Genomic DNA, 21489 nt, shown 5'->3' with positions numbered 1-21489 from the left:
CCTTCTTTTTACATGCCCAACTAATTTGCCTAAACATTTCACAATCACCATTCTCTGCATTCCCTGATTCACCTATAACAGCACACTATCTCATATACTAACCTGTTTATTTCAACTTCATGCCACACAGATTCAAAATCTGTGTATGCACTATCAACTTCCACACTTTGTGAACACAATTCCTCTGCAATCATTAACAACACTCCCCCTCCTATTTTTGCATTTCGATCCTTCCAGAAAATTATATATCCTTCTATTTTTATTTCCAACATCACATCCTCCTCAGACAACCAAGTTTTACTTATTCCAATTATCTCTGGGCATACTGACTCAATCAATGCAACAAACTCAGCTCTCTTGTTTTGAATGCTCCTCACATTTGTAGAAACATAACTATCCATGGGTCTTTGAGGCCATTCTATCAGCACCAATATTCTCTATTCTAGCTGCTATAACACACCTCTCTCTTCAGTCTCACCACTCTCGTTTCCCTGATCCTGTCTCTGATTTTCATTCCTACCTGCATCGTCCTCACCTTTATTGCATTCCATCACCTTGTGCTGCTGCAACCACATCTTCAATCTCGTATCCATCTTCCTCCCATCATACAACCCATTTTGTTGTGCTATCCTGCTTCACAAGTAGACTCCGATCATTTACTGCATTAACATCTTGACTCTGTGTCTTTTCAGAAAACAATAGCCTTTCTAAATGCCCCATACCAAACTCATTGAGATGCAATCCATCAACTTTAAACCATTCCAACTTGCTTTTCCATATTCATAGTAGTGCATTGAGGAAGCACAAAGGACTATGCAGCAATGAAAGAATATCATGTGGTTAGATAAGTTATGCATTACGATGTTTATGTGCGATATAAGCCAAAAAATTGGACATCTTTCAAAGGTTATGAACATCTATTATGATACTGGGTTCATTTTGCTTTATGGCATTGACCCATTCATTTCACAAGAAAGCAGGATTTTTACAAAGTACTACTGAAGAGCAGAAATAGATGCAGTCTTGGAGAGGCAGTACGTAATCAACAGATATTTTGTGTTCAAAGTGATAGGCAATTATTTTGGGATGGAAAAAAGATGTATAAATGACTCCATTTTGAAGATTAATGGAATTACAATAAGAAATTAAATTAGACATATTTTTAATATTTAATGACAGAATTAAATATTATTCCACTGTTCAGATCCAATCATAAAGTGAGTTCAAAACAGTATGTATGCATGAACACACTTGTATGTTAAGTATGAGAATTGTGAGACACAAAGAAGTGAATGTATATTATTATCTAAGACCTCCAGGGAGTCAAGGCCATACATCACCCACACACTGTCATACTTTCACAGAAATTAATTCACACTAGATGTGCTCAGCAACCACTTCAACAGGCAAACTGCTCTGTGACAAAAAATCTAGCATTTACCCATTTTTAACCATGCACAAACTTAACTTCCACGAATTTCCCATGTTTTCTCCTAACCTTCCATATAATGCAAAATTCATCAGACAATATCCTATAATATCTTTCAGCAGTTCATACACCTATATAATATCATTCCTCTTTCTCCCATTTACCAGGGTCTGTAGTTCATATACTCTCAATCTATCTCACAATTTACATTCCCTAATCCCGATATTATAAATATAATAAATTTAGTTTAATCCTTTATCTAAATGTGAGCAAACAAAGTTTGCACCTGAAAGTATCTTCAGGACTGGGGGTAAGGTGGTACAACACCAGACGACTCCTTGCAAAGGTGGAGCAAGCTACCAACACTCCTGTCTCAGTATCTCTCATAATGCAAAACACATCTCCTTGTGGATATGTCTAATGTTATGCATTAAGGGAAGGGCCACAACCCAGACTAGTTTCGACCTTTATTGAGGTCTCTTCAGTGGGAGCCAGGCCCAAGTGAGATACCAGCCAGAAGCATTAGCAGGTCATCTCTACCTATAGGAGTTGCCAATTGATGTGCCACCTTTTTAATAAATTACTCTGGATTTAGAGAAAGATGCTGAAAGTTTATTTTTCACTTGGTTAGAACATAATAAATTTAGTTTAATCCTTTATCCAAGTGTGAGCAAACAAAGTTTGTGCCTGAAAGTATCTTCAGGACTGGGGGTAAGGTGGTACAACACCAGGATGACTCCTTGCAAAGGTGGAGCAAGCTACCAACACTCTTGTCTCAGTATTTCTCATAATGCAAAACACATCTCCTTGTGGATATGTCTAATGTTATGCATTAAGGGAAGGGCCACTACCCAGACTAGTTTCGACCTTTATTGAGGTCTCTTCAGTGGGAGCCAGGCCCAAGTAGAGATACCAGCCAGAAGCTGGTATCTCTACTTGGGCCTGGTAATATAGGTAGAGATGACCTGCATTAGCAGGTCATCTCTACCTATATTATCTTTGTAATGCTTCTTGGCACCCTTTTGACAGTTTTTTTTTAATCCCCTCTGAACCCAGGGAACCAAATTTGTGCATAGTAGTACATGTGTGGCCTGATTAAGACCTTGTAAAGATGCAAAATGACTTCCTTATTCTTATAAGTTAATGTTTGTTTCAACATTACAATTATCTTCTTTTAATAACAACAACAACAATCAAAAACAGACAAAATACTAAGACTCATATGTTTTTAAAAAGGCTATATGACCATGAAAGTCTGATTTTCATCACAAGATATTCACAGTAATGAAATACAATTTAACTGGCATTTTTAAATTTCAAATATTTTTAATGCTTTATTTTCAGTCTAGGAAAACAAATAAATACTGGTAGCGATGGTCATTGTAGCTGTTGCGATTAACCACAAAACAAAATTGACAAGCTATATATGAAGAATCCATCGTTTATTGTATACTGAACTGAAACCACAACATGAAATTCGATTATTGATTATTAGCAATCAAAAATAATATTAAAAAAAAATTGTTTACTTACCAACTGGACAGTGACATTCATAATGCTGGAGATGGTTGACACAAGTGCCCCCACTGTAGCATGGATGACTTGCACATTCATCCATGTCTGTTTCACAAAACTGCCCTGTAAATCCTGCAGGACAATAACATGACAACTGATGTTTCTGGACCAAACAAAGTCCACCATGCTGGCAAATGTCAGAAGTACACTGCACTGGAATTACAAAAAAGGTAAACATGAATTTAAAAACTACATCCTCTATTTACAAACCCCCACACACACATGCACTCCTAAAGGTAGGTATATATATATTCTTGATATCCTCAGCAATTTCAAATGAATTGCAATTTGTTGAAAATACACGAATGTACACCATCTGTCCAAAAAAAAAAAAAAACCAAACTTTTCGAATATAGAAGAAACTAGTGGCGCCACCTGTTGTATCTTTTTGTTGTCAAAAGCGGCAATCTTCATTAGTGTTGTGTCAACTGTTTATGACATTTGTTTCATTAGAAGCGGAGTTATAGTGCCAAGAGTGACAGTGTGTTTTGACGAATGGTCGGTCATCACGATATTCATGCTGTATGCAATGAATTCTCGCTATCAATTGCTTCAAAACTTCGAGATAAAACTCATCATTGACTGTTTGCCCAGGCAGAATGAATTCTTTGTGGATAATGCCCTTGGAATTGTAGAAAGACATCAGCATTGTCTTTAGTTTTGACTTCTCCAAGCGACTTTTTTTCGGATGCCTCTCTTCTGGTGGTCAGCACTCTGGCGCTTTGTTTTGGGCTCGTACTCTAAACACCACGTTTTGCCACCAGTAACAATCGTTTCAAGGAAGTTCGAGTCCAACAAGTGGTTTTAATGTGGTCCTTGCATTGTTCAATTCGATACATTTTTTGGTCGTCGGTCAACTTGTGGGGAACAAATCGCGAATTCAATTTATAAAGGCCCAAACTCTCGGTCAAAATGTTGTGCACAATTGATTTTGGAATCCCTAATTCATCTTCAATCAATCAATCTCATGGACGATTTCGAGTTTTCTTTGATGAAATCATCCATGCCCCTTTTGGATGTTAACTTCACTCAGTCCAGTTTTTGGATGGCCTGGCTTTTCGTTGTCCTCAAGCGTCTCTCGACCACTTTAAAAGCTTAAACCACTCGTAAACTTGAGTGTGGTATAAGCATTCATCACCGTATGCTTTTTGAAGCGTTTGATGCGTTTCGGTAAAACTTTTACCAAGTTTAACACGAAAGTCATTCGCAGCTCTCTGTTTGAAACTCATTTCTGACTGTTCCTCAAAACACACTGTTGCTCTTGGCACTATAACTTGGCTTCGAATGAAACAAATGTCATAAATAGTTGACACAACACTAATGAAGATTGCCGCTTTCGACAACAAAAAAGATACAACAGTTTCTTCTATTTTCGAAAAGTTCGGTTTTTTTTGGACATAGGGTATATTTTTCACTTAAATATCGGTTATCACGCCAACTATGAGAGAGGGAGAGAGATTATAGAATTTTAGGTAAATAATTAATAATAATAATTATTATCCTAACAACCCATGGAGTCACAGACTCACCTAGGAGGTCCCTTTTGTCATACACACAGCTCATACCATGCCTTAAACATATTCAAATTCTCTGCAGAAACCATGCTCTCAGAAAATGCATTCCAATCATTCACAACTCTCAATGCAAAACACCTGCATCTCACTCCCTTGCTTACACCGTTCTTATACTCAGCTTCCAGGGATGATCTCTTGTTCTCTCCTAAATTCCCACCATTTTATGAAAACCCTCTTCAACATTAATCCCATAACAAGCCCTTACTAACTTGTATATCTCTATCATATCACCCCTCTTCCTTCTATCCACTAGACTTTGCAAATTGCATCATCTCAACCTTTCTTCATATTCAACATTTCAGAGATCGTAAACTATTTTGGTCAATCACGTCTGGATCCTCCCTAACATCTCTTCATCCTTTTGAAAACCAATCTGTGTACATTAGTCCATATGAGACCTAATCAGTCTTATAAAATGGAACCAGAATCTCCTTACTTTTACAAGTCAGTGTCTTCCACATCATTGCTAGAATTCATTGTGTTGTCCTCACAATTTTGACAATATGTCCTCTAAATTTCAATCCTTATCATCACTCCCAAGATCTCTTATTTCCTTCTCCAACAATATATCCCTACCAAGAGAAAATTCTACATAACATCTTTGTTTTCCAAATTTAAAACCTTACATTTTGCAATACTGAACTGGCATCCCTGCTCCCATGTCCATTCACTCAGTCTGATCAAGTCTTCTAAGGCCACAACATCTGCTCTACTCCTCATTATTCGTCCCAACTTTGCATCATCTGCAAACAGCTGTATATCCCCCATTAGAATCTTCTCCAATATCATTAACATTGAGGAAAACAGCTGCCTGAGTCTTCTCATTTCTAAACTTATTTTTTCATTCTCTACACTCATGATACCCACTTCTTCATTCATAAGCACCACTTCAGTCTCTCCTTCCTTACTCTTCTGCTCTTTCACATTGCTTCTTACTTTCTCAGATTCATTCTCTGCACTCACTACTCTTCCTTCCAGCAGCAGTCTCTCCAAATGACTCACCCAAAACATTCAAATGCAATCCATCACTCTTATATAGTCCAATTTTTCCTTCAAACTTATTTCACACATTAACAAACTGCACTTATTCTTCTTCACACATTTCTGCTAACATATCATTCATAATCATTCATTCAGTTAATGAGTGCTCACTTTGCTAAGATATATCAACCAGGTATATGTAGCATGGTGCATAGTGCTACTGCTACGTTGGATGAAGAGTTAGAGGTTCATGAAAATGAGGCTGAAGAACTCTTGCATAACCTGGTTAAGAATTTGCCAATAGGGACAGATGGAATATCTGCCCATTTGTTAAAGAAATGTTCAGCTGAATTGGCTATGCCTTTCACACATTTGTATAACTTGAGTCTCAGCTCAGGAATGATACCACAGGAATGGAAGGAATGTATGACAGTTCCATTGTGCAAGGGTGGTGCAAAAACCGATGTGTCTAACTACCAACCTATTAGTAACTCTCGTGTGGTAGTGAAGATTTTAGAGAAGTTGGCAAGAACTTGCATACAGAAATGGGTAGACAAGCATTCTATACTCTGCAGGGAACAGCATGGGTTTACTAAAGGAAGGTCATGTTTTAGTAATTTGCTCATATTTTATAACAATGTTAGGGCCAAGTTGGATAAAGGGAATGGCTACACTATGATAATGTTGGATTTTTCTAAGGCATTTGATAGGATACCACACAATAGGCTGTTGTGTAAACTGGGATTGGAACATAATCTATTGACTTGGATCAGGGGATGGTTGACAGACAGATATCAAAAAGTGGTATACAGTGGGTGTGAATCTGCCAGATTTAAGGTAACCACTGGTGTACCTCAGGGTTCAGTCCTTGGGCCATTATTGTTCAATCGATACATTAATGACATCAAGCAGGGTCTATCATCAGATTTGCAATTGTTTGTTGATGATGCAAAGATAGGCAGAGCAATCAGGGATGCTACTGATATTCAGCAATTACATAATGATTTGAATAGACTGGAAATCTGGGCAAATGAAAATGTTTAATGTTAGTAAGTGTAAAGTTATGCACTTTGGTGTGATTAGAGTTCCAGTGGCATATTATATTAGTGGATTTACGCTACAAGAAACTGAAGAGGCAAGGGATCTTGGTGTATTGGTGGATAAGAATTTAAAGTTCAAAGGTCACATAGCAAAAGTTGCAAATACAACTCAGAGGATAATTGCTATGTTGAAGCGAATCTTGACATGTAAGGATAAGGAAGTAATTTTGTCTCTTTACAAGGCTTTGATAAGACCACACTTGGTTTACTTTGCGCAGATTTGGTCTCCCGGAAATATTTTTTATTCCAAGGGGATAAAAAACTGTGGAAAGGGTGCAAAGAAGTGTTACAAAGATTATATCCGTATTATTAGATTTAGATTATGAGGACAGATTGTGGATTTAAATTATGAGGACAGTATGTGGATTACAGGCTCTGGTTAACAGGAGAAAGAGGGGTGATATGATAAAGGTCTATAAACTTTTGAATGGGTGTTATAGCATTTCAACTGATGAAATTTTTCATTACATGGAAGGTGGAGAGAGAACATGGGGGCATCCATGGAAGTTAAATTTATTTGCAGTCAAGAAAGGGGTAAGAGCTAGGTTTTTCTCCCAGAGAGCAGTGAGTGAGTGGAATAATTTGCCCTTACGGGTAGTGAATGCATCTAGTGTGAATGAATTCAAGGGTAGGTATGATAGCTGGATTGGGTAATTTACAGCCTCCCTTGATGAGTCTTTGACTCCCTGGAGGTCTCAGATAATACCACTACTACTACTAATTTTTGCTCTCCATCTCATTACTGTCATACCTGGGCAACACAATGACTACCTTTCCTATCACATTTATCTTTTATCCTTCTCAATAAATGAATCTTACTATCAATATGCACAGCAAAGTTTAGTGGAAATGGGACTGACCCAATGTAACTATCCTGTAAGGATAATAAATCTATTAAGTTACAACTATTGATTAAAATTCATTTAAAAAAGAAACCTATAAAAAAAAAAAAAACTAAATATTCAAGGAAAGGAAAGATAATTACCACCATAAAGAAACTTCACACTTTCATTACTTCAATAGTTTTTTTTTTTATTACTAAACTTATGATGGAGCCAAAAATAGTACAATATTGAAAATAATGCAGATAGTGAAGAACCAAATTATGTATGAAAGGATGGAATTATAAAGATTAGACACATAATTTACTGGAATAAAATTATTCTAAAATATGCACACATCAAAGGTCAAGAACTACAGAAAAATAACTATATGAATGCCGCACTGTACATTAATCTTTAAAGGTACCTGTGGCATGACTATAAACAATACATTACACAATAACCACAGTAATTAACTTTAATGAAATTAAAGCACAGATATTTCGTACTGAAAATAACAGTACATCAGTGAGTAGAAAGAAACAAATCAAAGGAAAGGGAATAAAAGGTACATACAGCAGTCAATAGTTTACCAATTAAAAACTGTAGCCATATGCTAGAAATGAATATTAATAAATAATATTATTAAAACTATTTTTGATGGTTACATAAGATAAGAATCTTATGTAACCATAACAAGTATCCCACTGGATACTGTGTTTAGTGTCAATACTATACTGTGCCACACCAGACATTTGAGGTTTCATCTATTATTTTCATATTATTTCATATTTTCATATCATTATTTTTCAATATTATTTCATCTATAATATTGATGTTCATTAATTCTTTTTTCCACAGAATGGCCTGTCTGCCCAAAGTATGTTAGACTGCATTCACAAGGTATCTGGTAAACACAAGCTAATGATAGAGGTGACAGTTTGTCTTTTGTAGATGGCAACAGATGAGAAATTTTGTTGATAGGAAAATATGTGAGAATGAGATGATACTTATTCAAAATTCTACCAATTAGTTCAGAGATGCCAGAAATATAAGGGATTGGAACCTTGCAGTCTGTTGAAGAATCTTGAGGTGTTGGATCATAGTAGTCAATTATCTGCAGGATTTGATTAGGGTTGTAACCATTAAATTCCATTAACATTTTGATAGTGAAAGTTGTTGTTGTAAGCTGGAGGGAGAGGAGCACACCTTATGTGCTCTATTAAATTAAGGGCTCATCATCATCAAATTCCTGATATATACCCTCAAGGGGTGTACAGGATATGATAGTACTACATGAAAAATTTACATCATTACTAACTTCCTATCTACAATTTTGCTCCAAATCAGTCTGTTAAATGTCAAGACTCCAATATTATCATCAGATACTATACCTGATAATATCGGTACTATTATTAGTACCAATATTAATATACTAATAGATAATATTAGTACTGTGTATGGGTACTAATGTACCCATACACGGTACTATAGGTTGATCTACCAACCGCTCATGTACAGGCTCAACATAAAATCACAATGGGTCTTACTGGATTACCTTTTTTATGAATTTGGGAGACCATACAAATGAGGTGGAGGTATCCTGCAAAAGGTAGTCTATCAGAATACTGTGCACTGTATTCATTAAGACAAAAGAGCAATCTATCTATTTAGAAAGCAGATAAAGGAAAAGTTGTAGTGGTAATGGACAAGGCTGACTATGAGAGGACAATAGACTGCCTTTTACACGATACCTCCACCTATCAGGAAATTAGTTATCTTCTTCTTCTTCTTTCACTCTGCCTTATCCCATGTTAAACGGGGTCGGCGTACCAATCTTTAACCTTCCTCTTCCAAGTTCTCTGGTCCAGGGCATCCTTCGGACTCCATTCTTTCTCCCTAAGATCCTCTGTCATCTTATCCCTCCACCTGAGCTTGGGCCTGCCTCTTTTCCTCCTTCCCTCCAACTCCATATACTCCACTCGTTTACCAACATACTCCTCACCCTTCCTCTCAACATGTCCAAACCACCTCAGCCTACTTTCTTGTATCTTCTTGCCAATTGGTCCCACCTTAACCGTCCCTCTGATGTAGTCATTCCTTATCCTGTCCTTCTTTGTCACACCACTCATCCATCTCAACATCCGCATCTCCGCTACCTCCATCTTCCTCTCCTGTGCCTTGGTTATAGGCCACGTCTCTGCACCATGGAGCATCGCCGGCCTCACCACCATCTTATAGAGCTTTCCTTTCCTCTTACAACTCTCTCTCTTGTCGCACAGGACCCCGCTCATCTTCCTCCAATTCATCCAACCGCATGTTATTCGGTGCTGTATTTCCTCATCCAGGTCACCATTCCTCTCGACAACCGACCCAAGGTACTTGAATTTCTTCCCTGAAATTAGCCTTTCACCCTGGAGTCGTATGACGATATCATCGTCACTCCCCGTTGACATATATTCAGTCTTCACCCGGTTAATTCTCATGCTGCTCTCCTCCAATGCCTTTCTCCACTCTTCCAGGGTATTTTCAAGCTTCTCTCAGGATGATTCGCATAGAACAATGTTATCGGCAAACCGCATGCTCCATGGTGCCTCCTTCTTGACATCCTCCACTAGTACATCCATGACCAGGTCAAAGAGGTAGGCGCTCAGAGCTGACCCTTGGTGTAGCCCTACGACAACAGGGAACCCTTCTGTCATGCCGACACTAAACCTGACCTAGTTTCTGTTCCCCCTCATACATCTCCTTCACCAACCTCATGTACTTCTCTGACACCCCCTTCTTCCTCATACACCTCCATACCTCCTGCCTGGCCACTCTGTCATATGCCTTTTCCAGGTCTATAAACACCATGTGCAGGAAATTAGTTATAACCCTACAAAAACACATATTAAATAATTAAATAAGCTGCTTGATGAAGTTGTTAGTTGGGACCAAAATACTCTGGACAAATTGCACACTAATTTTGGAAAAACTCCTCATTTATATGGCCTCCCAAAAATTCATAAAGATGGTTATCCTTAAAGAAGGTTACCTTGAGAAAATCAAGGATATTCAAATACAAGAGTCAGATTTGTTAGTCAGCTTTGACATTGTTTCCCCTCTTTACAACATTCCATTATCTGACACTGTTAATTTACTATATGATGATTACCCTCCTGACATTGCAAAGATTTTTGAATTTGTTATAGAATCAGGATATTGCAGCTGGAAAAACAAGATCTACAGACAAGTTGAAGGTACTGCCATGGATAACCCTCTGTCTCCACCATTGGCAAACTATTTTTTGAACCATCTGGAAGATACCTTGTTCTCATCCATTCAGCCCTAACACTCTCAATGGGTTTGTTATGTTGATGTCTTTGCTGTTTAGCCTCATTCTGAAAATGAACTTTTCACTTTCCTACAACAGATCAATATCCTTCACTCACATATTCAATTCACCATGGAAAATGAAAAGGCTGGTAGTTTACCATTCTTGGACATCCTTATGTGCACAGCCTCCAGTAATTTATCAACCAGTGTTTATTGAAAACTTACCTTTACTGGCAGATACATTCATCAAACGTCTGCTCATCACACCTCTAAAAAAAACGGTGTTATCAAGTCCTTAATTAATAGAGCACATAACGTGTGCTCCTCTCCCTCAAGCATACAACAAGAACTTCTTACTATCAAAGCGTTAATGGAATTTAATGGTTACAAGGTTAGGATTCTTCAAAGGACTGTAGGGTTCCAACCCCTTATATTTCTGGCATCTCTGAACTGATTGGTAGAATTTTGAAGAAGTATCATCTCATTCCCACATATTTTCCTATCAACAAAATTTCTCAACTGTTGCCATCTACAAAAGACAAACTGTCACCTCTATCATTAACTGGTGTTTATCAGATACCTTGTGAATACAATCTAACATACTTTGGACAGACAGGCCGTTCTGTGGAAAAAATAATTAATGAACATCAGTATTATATCGAATACATGAAACCTCAAAAGTCTGGTCGGGTATAACATAGTATTGACACTAAACACTGTATCCAGTTGGATGAAGCTCGTCTTCTCCATAGAAGCAGGTTTAAATATGAACACCTTTTCAAAGAAAGTTGCAAAGCCCTTTTACATTGGCCAAATCTGAATTGGAACAATTGTCTCTCTCTCTCCCAAAAGTTTGGGAGATTCTTTATCTTATGTAACCATCAAAAATAGTTTTTAATAATATTATTTATTAATATTAATTTCTGGCATGCGGCAACAGTTTTTAATTGGTAAACCACCAACTGCTGTATGTACCTTGTATTCCCGTTCCTTTGATTTGCTTGTTTCTACACACTGATGATGTACTGTTATTTTCAGTTCGAAATATCTGTACTTTCATTTCATTAAAGTTAATTACTGTGGTTATCGTGTAATTTATTGTTTACACTGTACATTGTAAACTGTATCTAAATTTCTGGCAAACCAGCTAATAACATTCTTCACCATAACACATTCCTTTCATTTTTGCATTAAAATGATAATAATATTTAAAATTTTGCATGATATAATAACAATAGTGATGTAAACAAACAAAATTCATCAACTAACCTGGTATGCATGCCTCAAGAGTAAGAGCCCCAGGCCTAAGAGTCCGATGACTTGAAGCACACTCATTGCATGAAGTTTGACCTTCTAAGGGTTGGTAAAAATTCACTGGGCATGCAAAACAAGGCTCTAAGCCTGTTTCTGAATATGTACCTGGAGGACAGTGAGCTATAAAGAAAGAATACTTTCAAATATTGAAGTAATGACACTTAATAATAAGTCAAATTATTCATGGTTCAATTTTTTTTTATGCAAAATAAATAACTTGAATTATTTCTAGATAACAAACATGAATTCAATGAAATATTCCTAAAAAGATCACAATTCAGTGTTTATATTCAGTGATATTCATGAAATCAGTGAATATAAACATTATGAAGCAATTAACCTTACTATTTTCAAAATTTGTTTCTAGTATAGTCTCACGGTTTAATTATGAATAACTAAATACCACCACTAACTAAACCTTGTCTGCATTAGAAAATATTTCCAAGACTTTTTTTACTTTGTTCACTTGATGTAATCTAGATGATTACATCAAGGTAAGCACAAAAAAGATACTGAATGAGAGGGGAGGGGGTTTGTTTTTAGTGGAGCAGATAAGGGTAGCTAGTTTTTTTTTTTTGGGGGGGGGGGTTGAAAGTGATGCAAAGATTGCATTTCTTTAAGATTCTGGATATTTTTCTAATGTGCTTCAGGCATAGGCACATTTCCTCCCATCTCAGTTTCAAGACAAATTTCCTCCCATCTCAGTTTCAGGTGTATATAGAGTTCCATGTTCCTGCAAGTTGACCTACTATGGACGGATAGGAAGATAAGCTACCATCTGAATGGAAGAGTATAAAAAATACATCTGCAATCATAATTATTGTCAATCTGGCATTGCTGACCATGCTTTGGATACAGCTCACAGAATCAATTGGAAAAAGATCATCATGTTCCATCACAGTAAATTAAAAAAAAAAAAAAAAGACTATTTTTAGAATTTACTGCTGCTCTTAAAAATCAGCCCAATTTAAATAAATATGGTTGCATAAAACTTCCAAAAATATGGCATTCACTAACTTACTTATGTACTATAACAAGGTGACAAATACCTTGGATAGGGGAGATGCATATACAGTGGTGTACTTAGATTTAGAGGAGTGAGGAGCAGGTACTTTGCATGGAGAGTGATTGGTGAGCAGAATGTATTGCCTGAGTGTGTTGTGGGTGTAGACACATTGAATCAGTTTAAGCACAGTTGGTTGAACATTATGTGCAATAGTGTGTACTTCCCATGATGAGTCTCTGACTCCATGGAGGTCATAATGTTAATGATAATAACAATAATACTTCAAAATCCCAGTTTGCATTCTAGGCCACCAACAAATGTCAATAGAGGGTGCCCCACCTAGTTAGGTCTCTACTCTTTCATCCACGTGTTTTAGTTAGTTTTGTGCTGCCTCTATGTCTGTGTGTAACAAGTCTCATTTTGTATTTTGCAACTGACATGAAATATTCGAAGCATTAAATACTACTTTTGATCATCGGATGCTAATGCTGTTTCACTCCATTAAACTTTTATCATGAGTTAATCATAATATGGATATTTCACATATTTCTTGGGATTCTGCTGTTATCAGACTATTTATTATGGTGATAATAAACATCCCTCAATTTAAAAAAAAAAAATTGAGGGATGTTTATTATCACCTCAGAAATATTAATCTTCTAAAACATAATATAAATATATTCATACATACTGCAATGTTATTCTGAGGAATTGTGTAAGTATAAGTATTCTGAAGCCATGAAGCACCACCAAACAAAATGATCAACTAAATTTCTTATAAGGCTAATGTTTTTATTTAAATCATTAATATCACAAAAATATAACATAAATGTTTTTCTTGTAAAGTTCATTTTTTACAGTATTATATATACTGAGCAAACATTTCATTAATGAGGATTACGTTTTTGTTGTATGATAAATTAGTCCTTTATTATCATTTATTAATGAAATTGTATACATTGTTATTATCAGAACCACCATGTGGTAAAGTGGTAGCATAATATAGGAGACTTAAATGTAGTTATAAAGTAGTCAAGTTGCTTACTGTATGGTGTAATTCTTAGGAATATATATTATTGTATGTTTGTTTAGTTGTGTTCATATGTCATACGCACATTAGTTGTTTTTAGAACAGCTGTTGCTTAATAAAAAAAAATTAATTAAATAAAATTTTTAAAAAATTAAATAAAAAAACTTAATAAGAAAAAGCTTAATAAACTACTGAGTTAAGTTCTCTTGGAAAAATTTTTTTTGCATCTTTAACTACTCTCCAAGGAGGAACTGTGAAGTTAATCATTGAAGGACAATATAATGTATCAAGCCTTCATAGATTAGTGAGAATATTTTGTGCTAAATGTAAAGAAAGTGATATATGTTCCAAGAAGAAAAACAGAATCTGTAGTAAAATTATTTTTACTGGAAGTGCAAATGGGACTGCTCAATTAAATGCCTGTTATTGGAGAGATTATTATTATTACTATTCTTTGACACCTCCAGGGAGTCCAAGGACTCATCAAAGGAGGGCACCTGCTATACAACTCCGTCTCCACCATTCAATCACCAACTGACCTCATCTACCGCAGACCACTGATATTTCCACAGACAATCACAAACATCCATGCCCACAGTGGGATTCGAACCCGCAGCCTTTTGGCTGGAGAGCAGATATGCTATCCACTCGGCCAACCAGGCCAACTTCATGATTACTTCAGAAAAATCAAAGATGTGTTTAAAGAAACTTGTTTACTGAAAGAAGAAATATGCAAGTATAATAGTTAAGTGAGGCCTTTTAACTATGATTGTATTCAAAGGAATTTTGGATATAAGGCATAAGGCAGAGCGAATGAATGAGTAAAAACAATAAAATAAATGCTGCAAATGAAGTTCCACTGAAATAGAATTCTGCTACATTCAGCTGAAATAGAATTTTCAGCTGAATGTAGGTTCAGTTTGTTTTGTAAAGTATTTGATGATATCTTTCAGAAATGCATTTAACTGTGAATCACAAGGTGAAAGAATTTTCTTTGAGCTCAAACTGAGTAATTCTTAGAATCATCTGTATGAATTAAAAAGTTAGATATTTAAAATAGTAAAAATTAATTTCTTCTCTTCCGCTCATGGCGGGTTGTGTTCTTCAAAGACGAATAATTTTTGCCATTTCTTTCTGTCTGCTGTCTTTTTATAAAGTTCTATTATGGAGTTTAAGTGGGTGCTTTCTTTAATGATGTCAATCCGTTTCATTCTTGGTCTTCCTCTGCTGCTCTGTCCTTCAATTCTACCATTTAATAGTATGTTTGGTAGTCTTTCTGGGTTCATTCTAGAAACATGTCCAAACCAGCTTAGTTGGCTCTTTTTTAGTGCTGTAATTATTGTTAAGTTCTTCTCTAACTTTTTCATTTGTTTTTCTTTCTGTCCAGTTTGTTCTATTGATTTTTCTTAGGCATTTCATTTCAAAAGCATTGAGTTTATCTATTTCTTTTTCCCTTAAGATCCAGCATTCTGAGCGATAGAGTACTGTTGTTTATTATTTTAACGGTATAATAGAACACAGAAACTAAGTAAATAATTAATTTATTAACTTGATGCTGATATTTTGCTGGTGTTATAACCAGCATCTTCAGAGCACAAAAACACTGTTTGTCAAAATACGCGAGACTAAAACAACATGGTGTACTTAAACAAAATTGTAGCAGCAACACAAAGACTAGAGTCCTGAGTTTGGCGCCCTCTATCTGAAAAAAAAAAATAGCTATCTTATATTACTAGAGTCCTAGAAATGTGCTAGTTTTTTCTTAATATGACTGTCTCCCAGATCTTCGGCAAGTTAATACAGCCATATTTGTTGAGATTTGGAGTGTGTTTTAGGGCTTCTGTCGCCTTTAAGAACAATCTCTCTGATTTATACGGGTTTCTGTATAGTACTTTTGTGTTTTTCCAGTTGATCCTGTGTGCAGGGGTATCCAGTGCATGGTCTGCTAGGCCCGACTTCCCATAATGATAATTCTGAACGTATCTTTTATGTTCGCTGATGCAGATGTTCACAGTTCTTCCTGTTTGACCGTAGTAAGCTTGATTGCATGAGCAGGGTACTTGGTAGACTCCTGGATGTGATAAAGGAGGAATGCTATCCTTGGGTGAGCGGATGAGGGTGGCTAATTTGCTACATGGTCTGAATGTAGTGCGTAGTTTATGTTTATTGAGAATTCTTGAGATCTTTTCGGATGTGCCTTTAATGTAAGGGATGGTGACTGTTTTGTTGTGGTTCTCTGTGGTGGATGGTGGGAGGGGTTTCTTAGGAGTGTTTAGTATTTTGTTTATTTTATGTGGATTGTAGCCGTTGGCCAAGAAGGTGTGGCGCAAGTGAGTCAGTTCAGCAGTCAGAGCCTTGTCATTGGAACAGATTGCTCTAGCTCTATGGGTTAGCGTTTTTAATATGCCATATTGTTGAGAAGGATGATGGTGTGATTGTTTGTGTAAGTATCTGCCTGTATGTGTGGGTTTTCTAAAAACTGAAAATGATAAGGAACAATCTGGGAGACGTGTGATGAGTGTATCCAGGAAGGGCAGACAGTTGTTGGTTTCTAGTTCCATAGTAAAGTGGATTTTTGGATGTTGGCTATTTAAATGTGCTAAGAATGTTTTCAATGTCTCAGGGCCATGTGGCCAAATAGCAAGTACATCATCAACATAGCGTAGCCAAATTGTTCGTTTGAGAGTGGCTGTATTGATTGCTTGTTTTTCCAGGTGTTCTATGTAAAAGTTGGCTGGGGGGGGGGGGAGCCCATGGCTGTCCCATCAATTTGTTTGTATATTTTCCCTTTCCATGTGACATATCCTGCATGTATTGTGAATTTGAATAGTTCAAATATATCAGGGGGGAAGTGTGACTTCAGTAGATTGAGGGTTTCTATTAGTGGTACATTTGTGAATAGTGAAGTGATGTCAAAGCTTACTATTAAGTCTGAGCTTTTTAGGGTAAGGTGTTGTAAGATGCTTTTTAGGTGTGCTGAATTTTTGACAAAGGAGGGAGAATTGTTTGTGAGAGTGGCTAGTAGCTTAGCTAAATGTCTAGCCAGTTTGTATGTGGGACTATTTATACTGTCCACAATTGGGCATAGCGGTGTGCCTTGTTTGTGAATTTTTGGTGCTCCATAGATCCTTGGTGTTTTAACATGGAAGGGTTTGAGTTTGTTAACTGTGTCTTTGTGCCAGGAAGTGACTTTTTTCAATAATTTTCGTGCCTTATTCTTTTGTGTGTTGGTGGGATTGCGATCTATAATTTTGTATATTGACTGATCTTGTAATAGTGTATGCATTTTGTTTTCATATTCAGTTGTGTCCATCACCACGGTTGCATTTCCTTTGTCTGCTTTTGTTATGGTGATCTGGCTGTTGTTGTGTAGCTCTTTTATAGCAATGAATTCCTTATGTGGGATATTATTTTTGGGAGGCTTGGACTTGCTTAGGATGTTGGCCACATCTAAACGTATGTTGTTAGCTATTGTTGGCAGCAGGTCGTATATGCCTCGTTCGATGGATGCCATTATTTCGGCTTTTGGAACTTGCTTAGGGGTTATGGCAAAGTTGTGCCCTCGACTTAAAGCAGTCGTGGCTTCTTTGCTTAAGGTGAGTGACGATAGATTCACGACGACGAGGTCTTGTTGTAATTGCGGTCGTTGTATGGTGTTCCGTTGTTGGAGGTTTTCGAACTTATTTTGGTGCCGGTTTTTCACTCTGTCGAATTCTTTTTTTGCCGTTGCGTCGGTGATATTCTCTAAGATCTGCCAAAGTTCCGTATTTAGAATATTATGCATTTCCGTATTTAGAATATTATGCAAATTTTTCCAGATAGAGGGCGTCAAACTCAGGACTCTAGTCTTTGTGTTGCTGCTACAATTTTGTTTAAGTACACCATGTTGTTTTAGTCTCGCGTATTGTGACAAACAGTGTTTTTGTGCTCTGAAGATGCTGGTTATAACACCAGCGAAATATCAGCATCAAGTTAATAAATTAATTATTTACTTAATTTCTGTGTTCTATTATACCATTAAAATAATAAACAACATGTTCAACGAACACATAAGTCTGTCCACACGTTTAAGGATTCTTCACGGAGACGATATCGTACGCAAGACACGACAATATCGTAAGTGGAAGTTGAAATTGGCGCGGCAACTAAACAGGTTAGCCTTCTTAAAGAGGTGCCGAGACACCAAATTAATACCGAACTATGTTAAAATCAAAAACAAGTTCCACTCGGCCAAAGCCCAACGCATCTACAAACGAGCAAGTGTAGCGCTGTTACGCGAACAGATTAGCACCACTCGCCTGGAATTAACAAAAGCAAATGCAACCATCAGTGCATTACGAGAATCACTGCATAATATTCTAAATACGGAACTTTGGCAGATCTTAGAGAATATCACCGACGCAACGGTGATATTCTCTAAGATTTCAACTTCCAATTTCCGTATTTAGAATATTAGAATATTATGCAAATTTTTCCAGATAGAGGGCGTCAAACTCAGGACTCTAGTCTTTGTGTTGCTGCTACAATTTTGTTTAAGTACACCATGTTGTTTTAGTCTCGCGTATTGTGACAAACAGTGTTTTTGTGCTCTGAAGATGCTGGTTATAACACCAGCGAAATATCAGCATCAAGTTAATAAATTAATTATTTACTTAGTTTCTGTGTTCTATTATACCGTTAAAATAATAAACAACATGTTCGACGAACACATAAGTCTGTCCACACGATAGAGTACTGTGGGAACTATCGTTGTTTTATATATCTTTGAGTTCTTTGGTTAATCTTTTATTGTTCCATATTTTTGTAGTCTGCCCATTGTTATCCATCCATTATTGATTCTGTGTTTGATGGTTTCGAAATAGTCTAGAACTTCAGTGATCATCGATCCCAAGTAATTGAACTGCTTTACTTGTTCTATGTTATTGTTTCCTATTTATATTTGGATTGCTTCCCTCTTTCTTCCTACTACCATTAGTTCTGTTTTACTAAAATTGATTTTCATATCATATTTGTTACTTGTTTGGTGACTTCTGTCAAGATTTGTGCTACGTTGTTTTTCTGTAATACAACTGGTTGTTTTTGGAGTTAGTTATTGTCTCTATATTGTGTATTTTTGGTTACAGAGAAGGCGGGGTCGGAATCGGATGCATAGCGATGGAAGAAAAGAAGAAGATAAAAAAGTTTTCATTGTTTAGATATTTAGTATACTTAAATATGTTTTATACTTATAGTTAACTTATAGATATACTCACTTACACTTATTCAGTGTTTAGTTGTAATTTTTCAAAATTTTTCATTATTCAAAATAGTTCTTTGACACTATTTTGAATAATGGCAGCAGTGGCAGCTCCAATTGCAAATGGCATATCACCAAGTCCTTCCCGATTTAAGGACTCCATTTTGTGTGACATAATAAGGGATTTTGTGGCATGCGGGACATCTGGGAATGTATGAGTCCAGGCAGTTGTATATGTGGCAGGTGAGAGAAGGGGAAATACGTATATGTGCAAAATGCAGGCAATGGGAGGAACTTGGCGAGTTAGAGATGACTATAACTGACCTCGCTGAGTCAGAGGCAGGAGATTCTCCATGTAGAGATATAAGTGGTATGATAGGGGTGAGAATAGCAAGAGAAATACGAATGAAAAAATAAGAGTAGGGAGTGCGGAAAGGTTCAATGATTGTGAAATTTTCAGAGATATTTTTAATTGGGAGGATCGATGGCAAACAAGAGTGGTGACTTGCAGAGAGAGATAGATGAGCTGAAAGAGCAGGTGGAATGTGTCGGGAATAAGATGAAAAGTGTGAAAGATGAGATTAGGCAAATGGAAGAGAAGAATGCAAGGTGAATCAGAGTAGGAGTGAGAGAGCGTTATGGGAATGATAGAAGAGGAGAGAATAGGAACAATAGAAGAGAGGGAATGAGAGAGAGTTATGGGAATGGTAGAGGAGGAGAGCATATGAACAGCAGAAGAGCGGAATGAGAGAGTTATGGGAATGATAGAAAAGGAGAGAATAGGAACAGTAGAAGAGAGGGAATGAGAGAGAGAGTTATGGGAATGATAGAAGAGGAGAGAATGGAAACAGTAGGAGAGAGGGAATGAGAAGAATGCGAGGAAGTGTGTGGTACCACGGATAGAGTGATGTCAGGAAGGCAGGTACGGGGAACACAGAGAGAAGGTGTTAGAGGAGAGAGAGAGTGAGAGATGCAGGTGAGCATTCGAGGAACAGGGTGGTAAGAGGTGTTATGTATGGGGTCTTAATGATCAGTGGTACAAGATAGGATGAGTGAGGAGTGTTTGCTTGGAGGAACAATAGAAAGAGTGGCTACAATTAAGAGGGGTGAAAGGGTGGATGAGATGATTGTGATGGTAGGAACGAATGACTTGGGAAGCAATGTATATTGGGTGGCGAGAGATATGAGATTCTTGCTTGAGGTTGTACAAAGGAAAACACAGAGAGGAAAGATAGTGTGTGTGTTGCCTAGGTATGATAGTGACAAGCTGAGCAGAAGAGCAGTAATACTGAATAACATAATAGCTAGAATGTGTCAGAAGAGAGGATTGGAATATGTGGATGCTTGGAGGGCATTTGAGAACAGAAAGGAATTGTATGCGAGAGACCGCTCACATTTGTATGAGGAAAGGACATAGGCATCTAGAGAGATTGCTGTTTTCTGAACGAGTGGGTGTGTGTCAATGCAGTGAAACTAGAATACCCATGGTGGATGGTAACAGGGGTGGCCTATTGTGGGAATGGGTGCATGGGAGAAGAGGGATGACATCAGGTAATGCTGAGCCCAATGAAGTCTAGAGGGGATAATAGAAACAGTGCCGATTTTAAGCTTTATACTAATGTCCAGGAGTATCCGGAATAAAGGAGAGTAATTGGTGGCACTGATAGCATCAGCCTGGCCAAAGATTATTGGGATAACTGAGACATGGTTGACAGAAGAGGAAATAATAACAGGAATAGAAGTAGAAGGGTACAGCATTTTTCAGCAGGATAGGAAGGGAAAGCATGGTGGTGGAGTACTGCTTATGATAAGTGATGACTTATGTCCTCTAAGAGTGAAGGCTTTTGGAAAGCAGTGACACTAATGAATTTGAAAGGATATGGTGTGAGGCATAGGTGGGCAAGACAGGATATTTAGTAGGGTGTTGCTACAAAACAAGGAGCACAGAGGGTGGGGACCAGGAGATGTTTAGACAGTTGAGCTTGGCAAGTGCAAGAAGAATGATTGTTATGGGAGATTTTAACTACAGCAGTATAAATTGGAGAGAGGAAGATGCATGTAGCAATAAGGGAATGGAATTTCTAGAATTCTTGATGGACAAATGT

General features: G+C 37.0%; 1 protein-coding gene across 1 annotated transcript in view; it reads right to left on the bottom strand.

Annotated features, from left to right (window-relative positions):
- Positions 1 to 21489, bottom strand: part of LOC150104294 (uncharacterized) — a 636238-nt gene that overhangs the window by 253741 nt on the left and 361008 nt on the right. The window contains exons 33-34 of the mRNA XM_090396452.1: positions 12068 to 12232; positions 2963 to 3157 (exon numbers count right to left, since the gene is read on the bottom strand). Coding sequence (XP_090252578.1) covers positions 2963 to 3157; positions 12068 to 12232 — 360 coding nt within the window. The remainder of the gene's footprint in view (positions 1 to 2962; positions 3158 to 12067; positions 12233 to 21489) is intronic.

The sequence above is a fragment of the Typopeltis vanoorti genome, chromosome 8 (assembly GCF_054136105.1).
Source record: "Typopeltis vanoorti isolate ZY-2024b chromosome 8, IOZ_Tvanoo_1.0, whole genome shotgun sequence".
NCBI lineage: Eukaryota > Metazoa > Arthropoda > Arachnida > Uropygi > Thelyphonidae > Typopeltis > Typopeltis vanoorti.
This window is presented reverse-complemented; position numbering and strand designations above follow the sequence as displayed.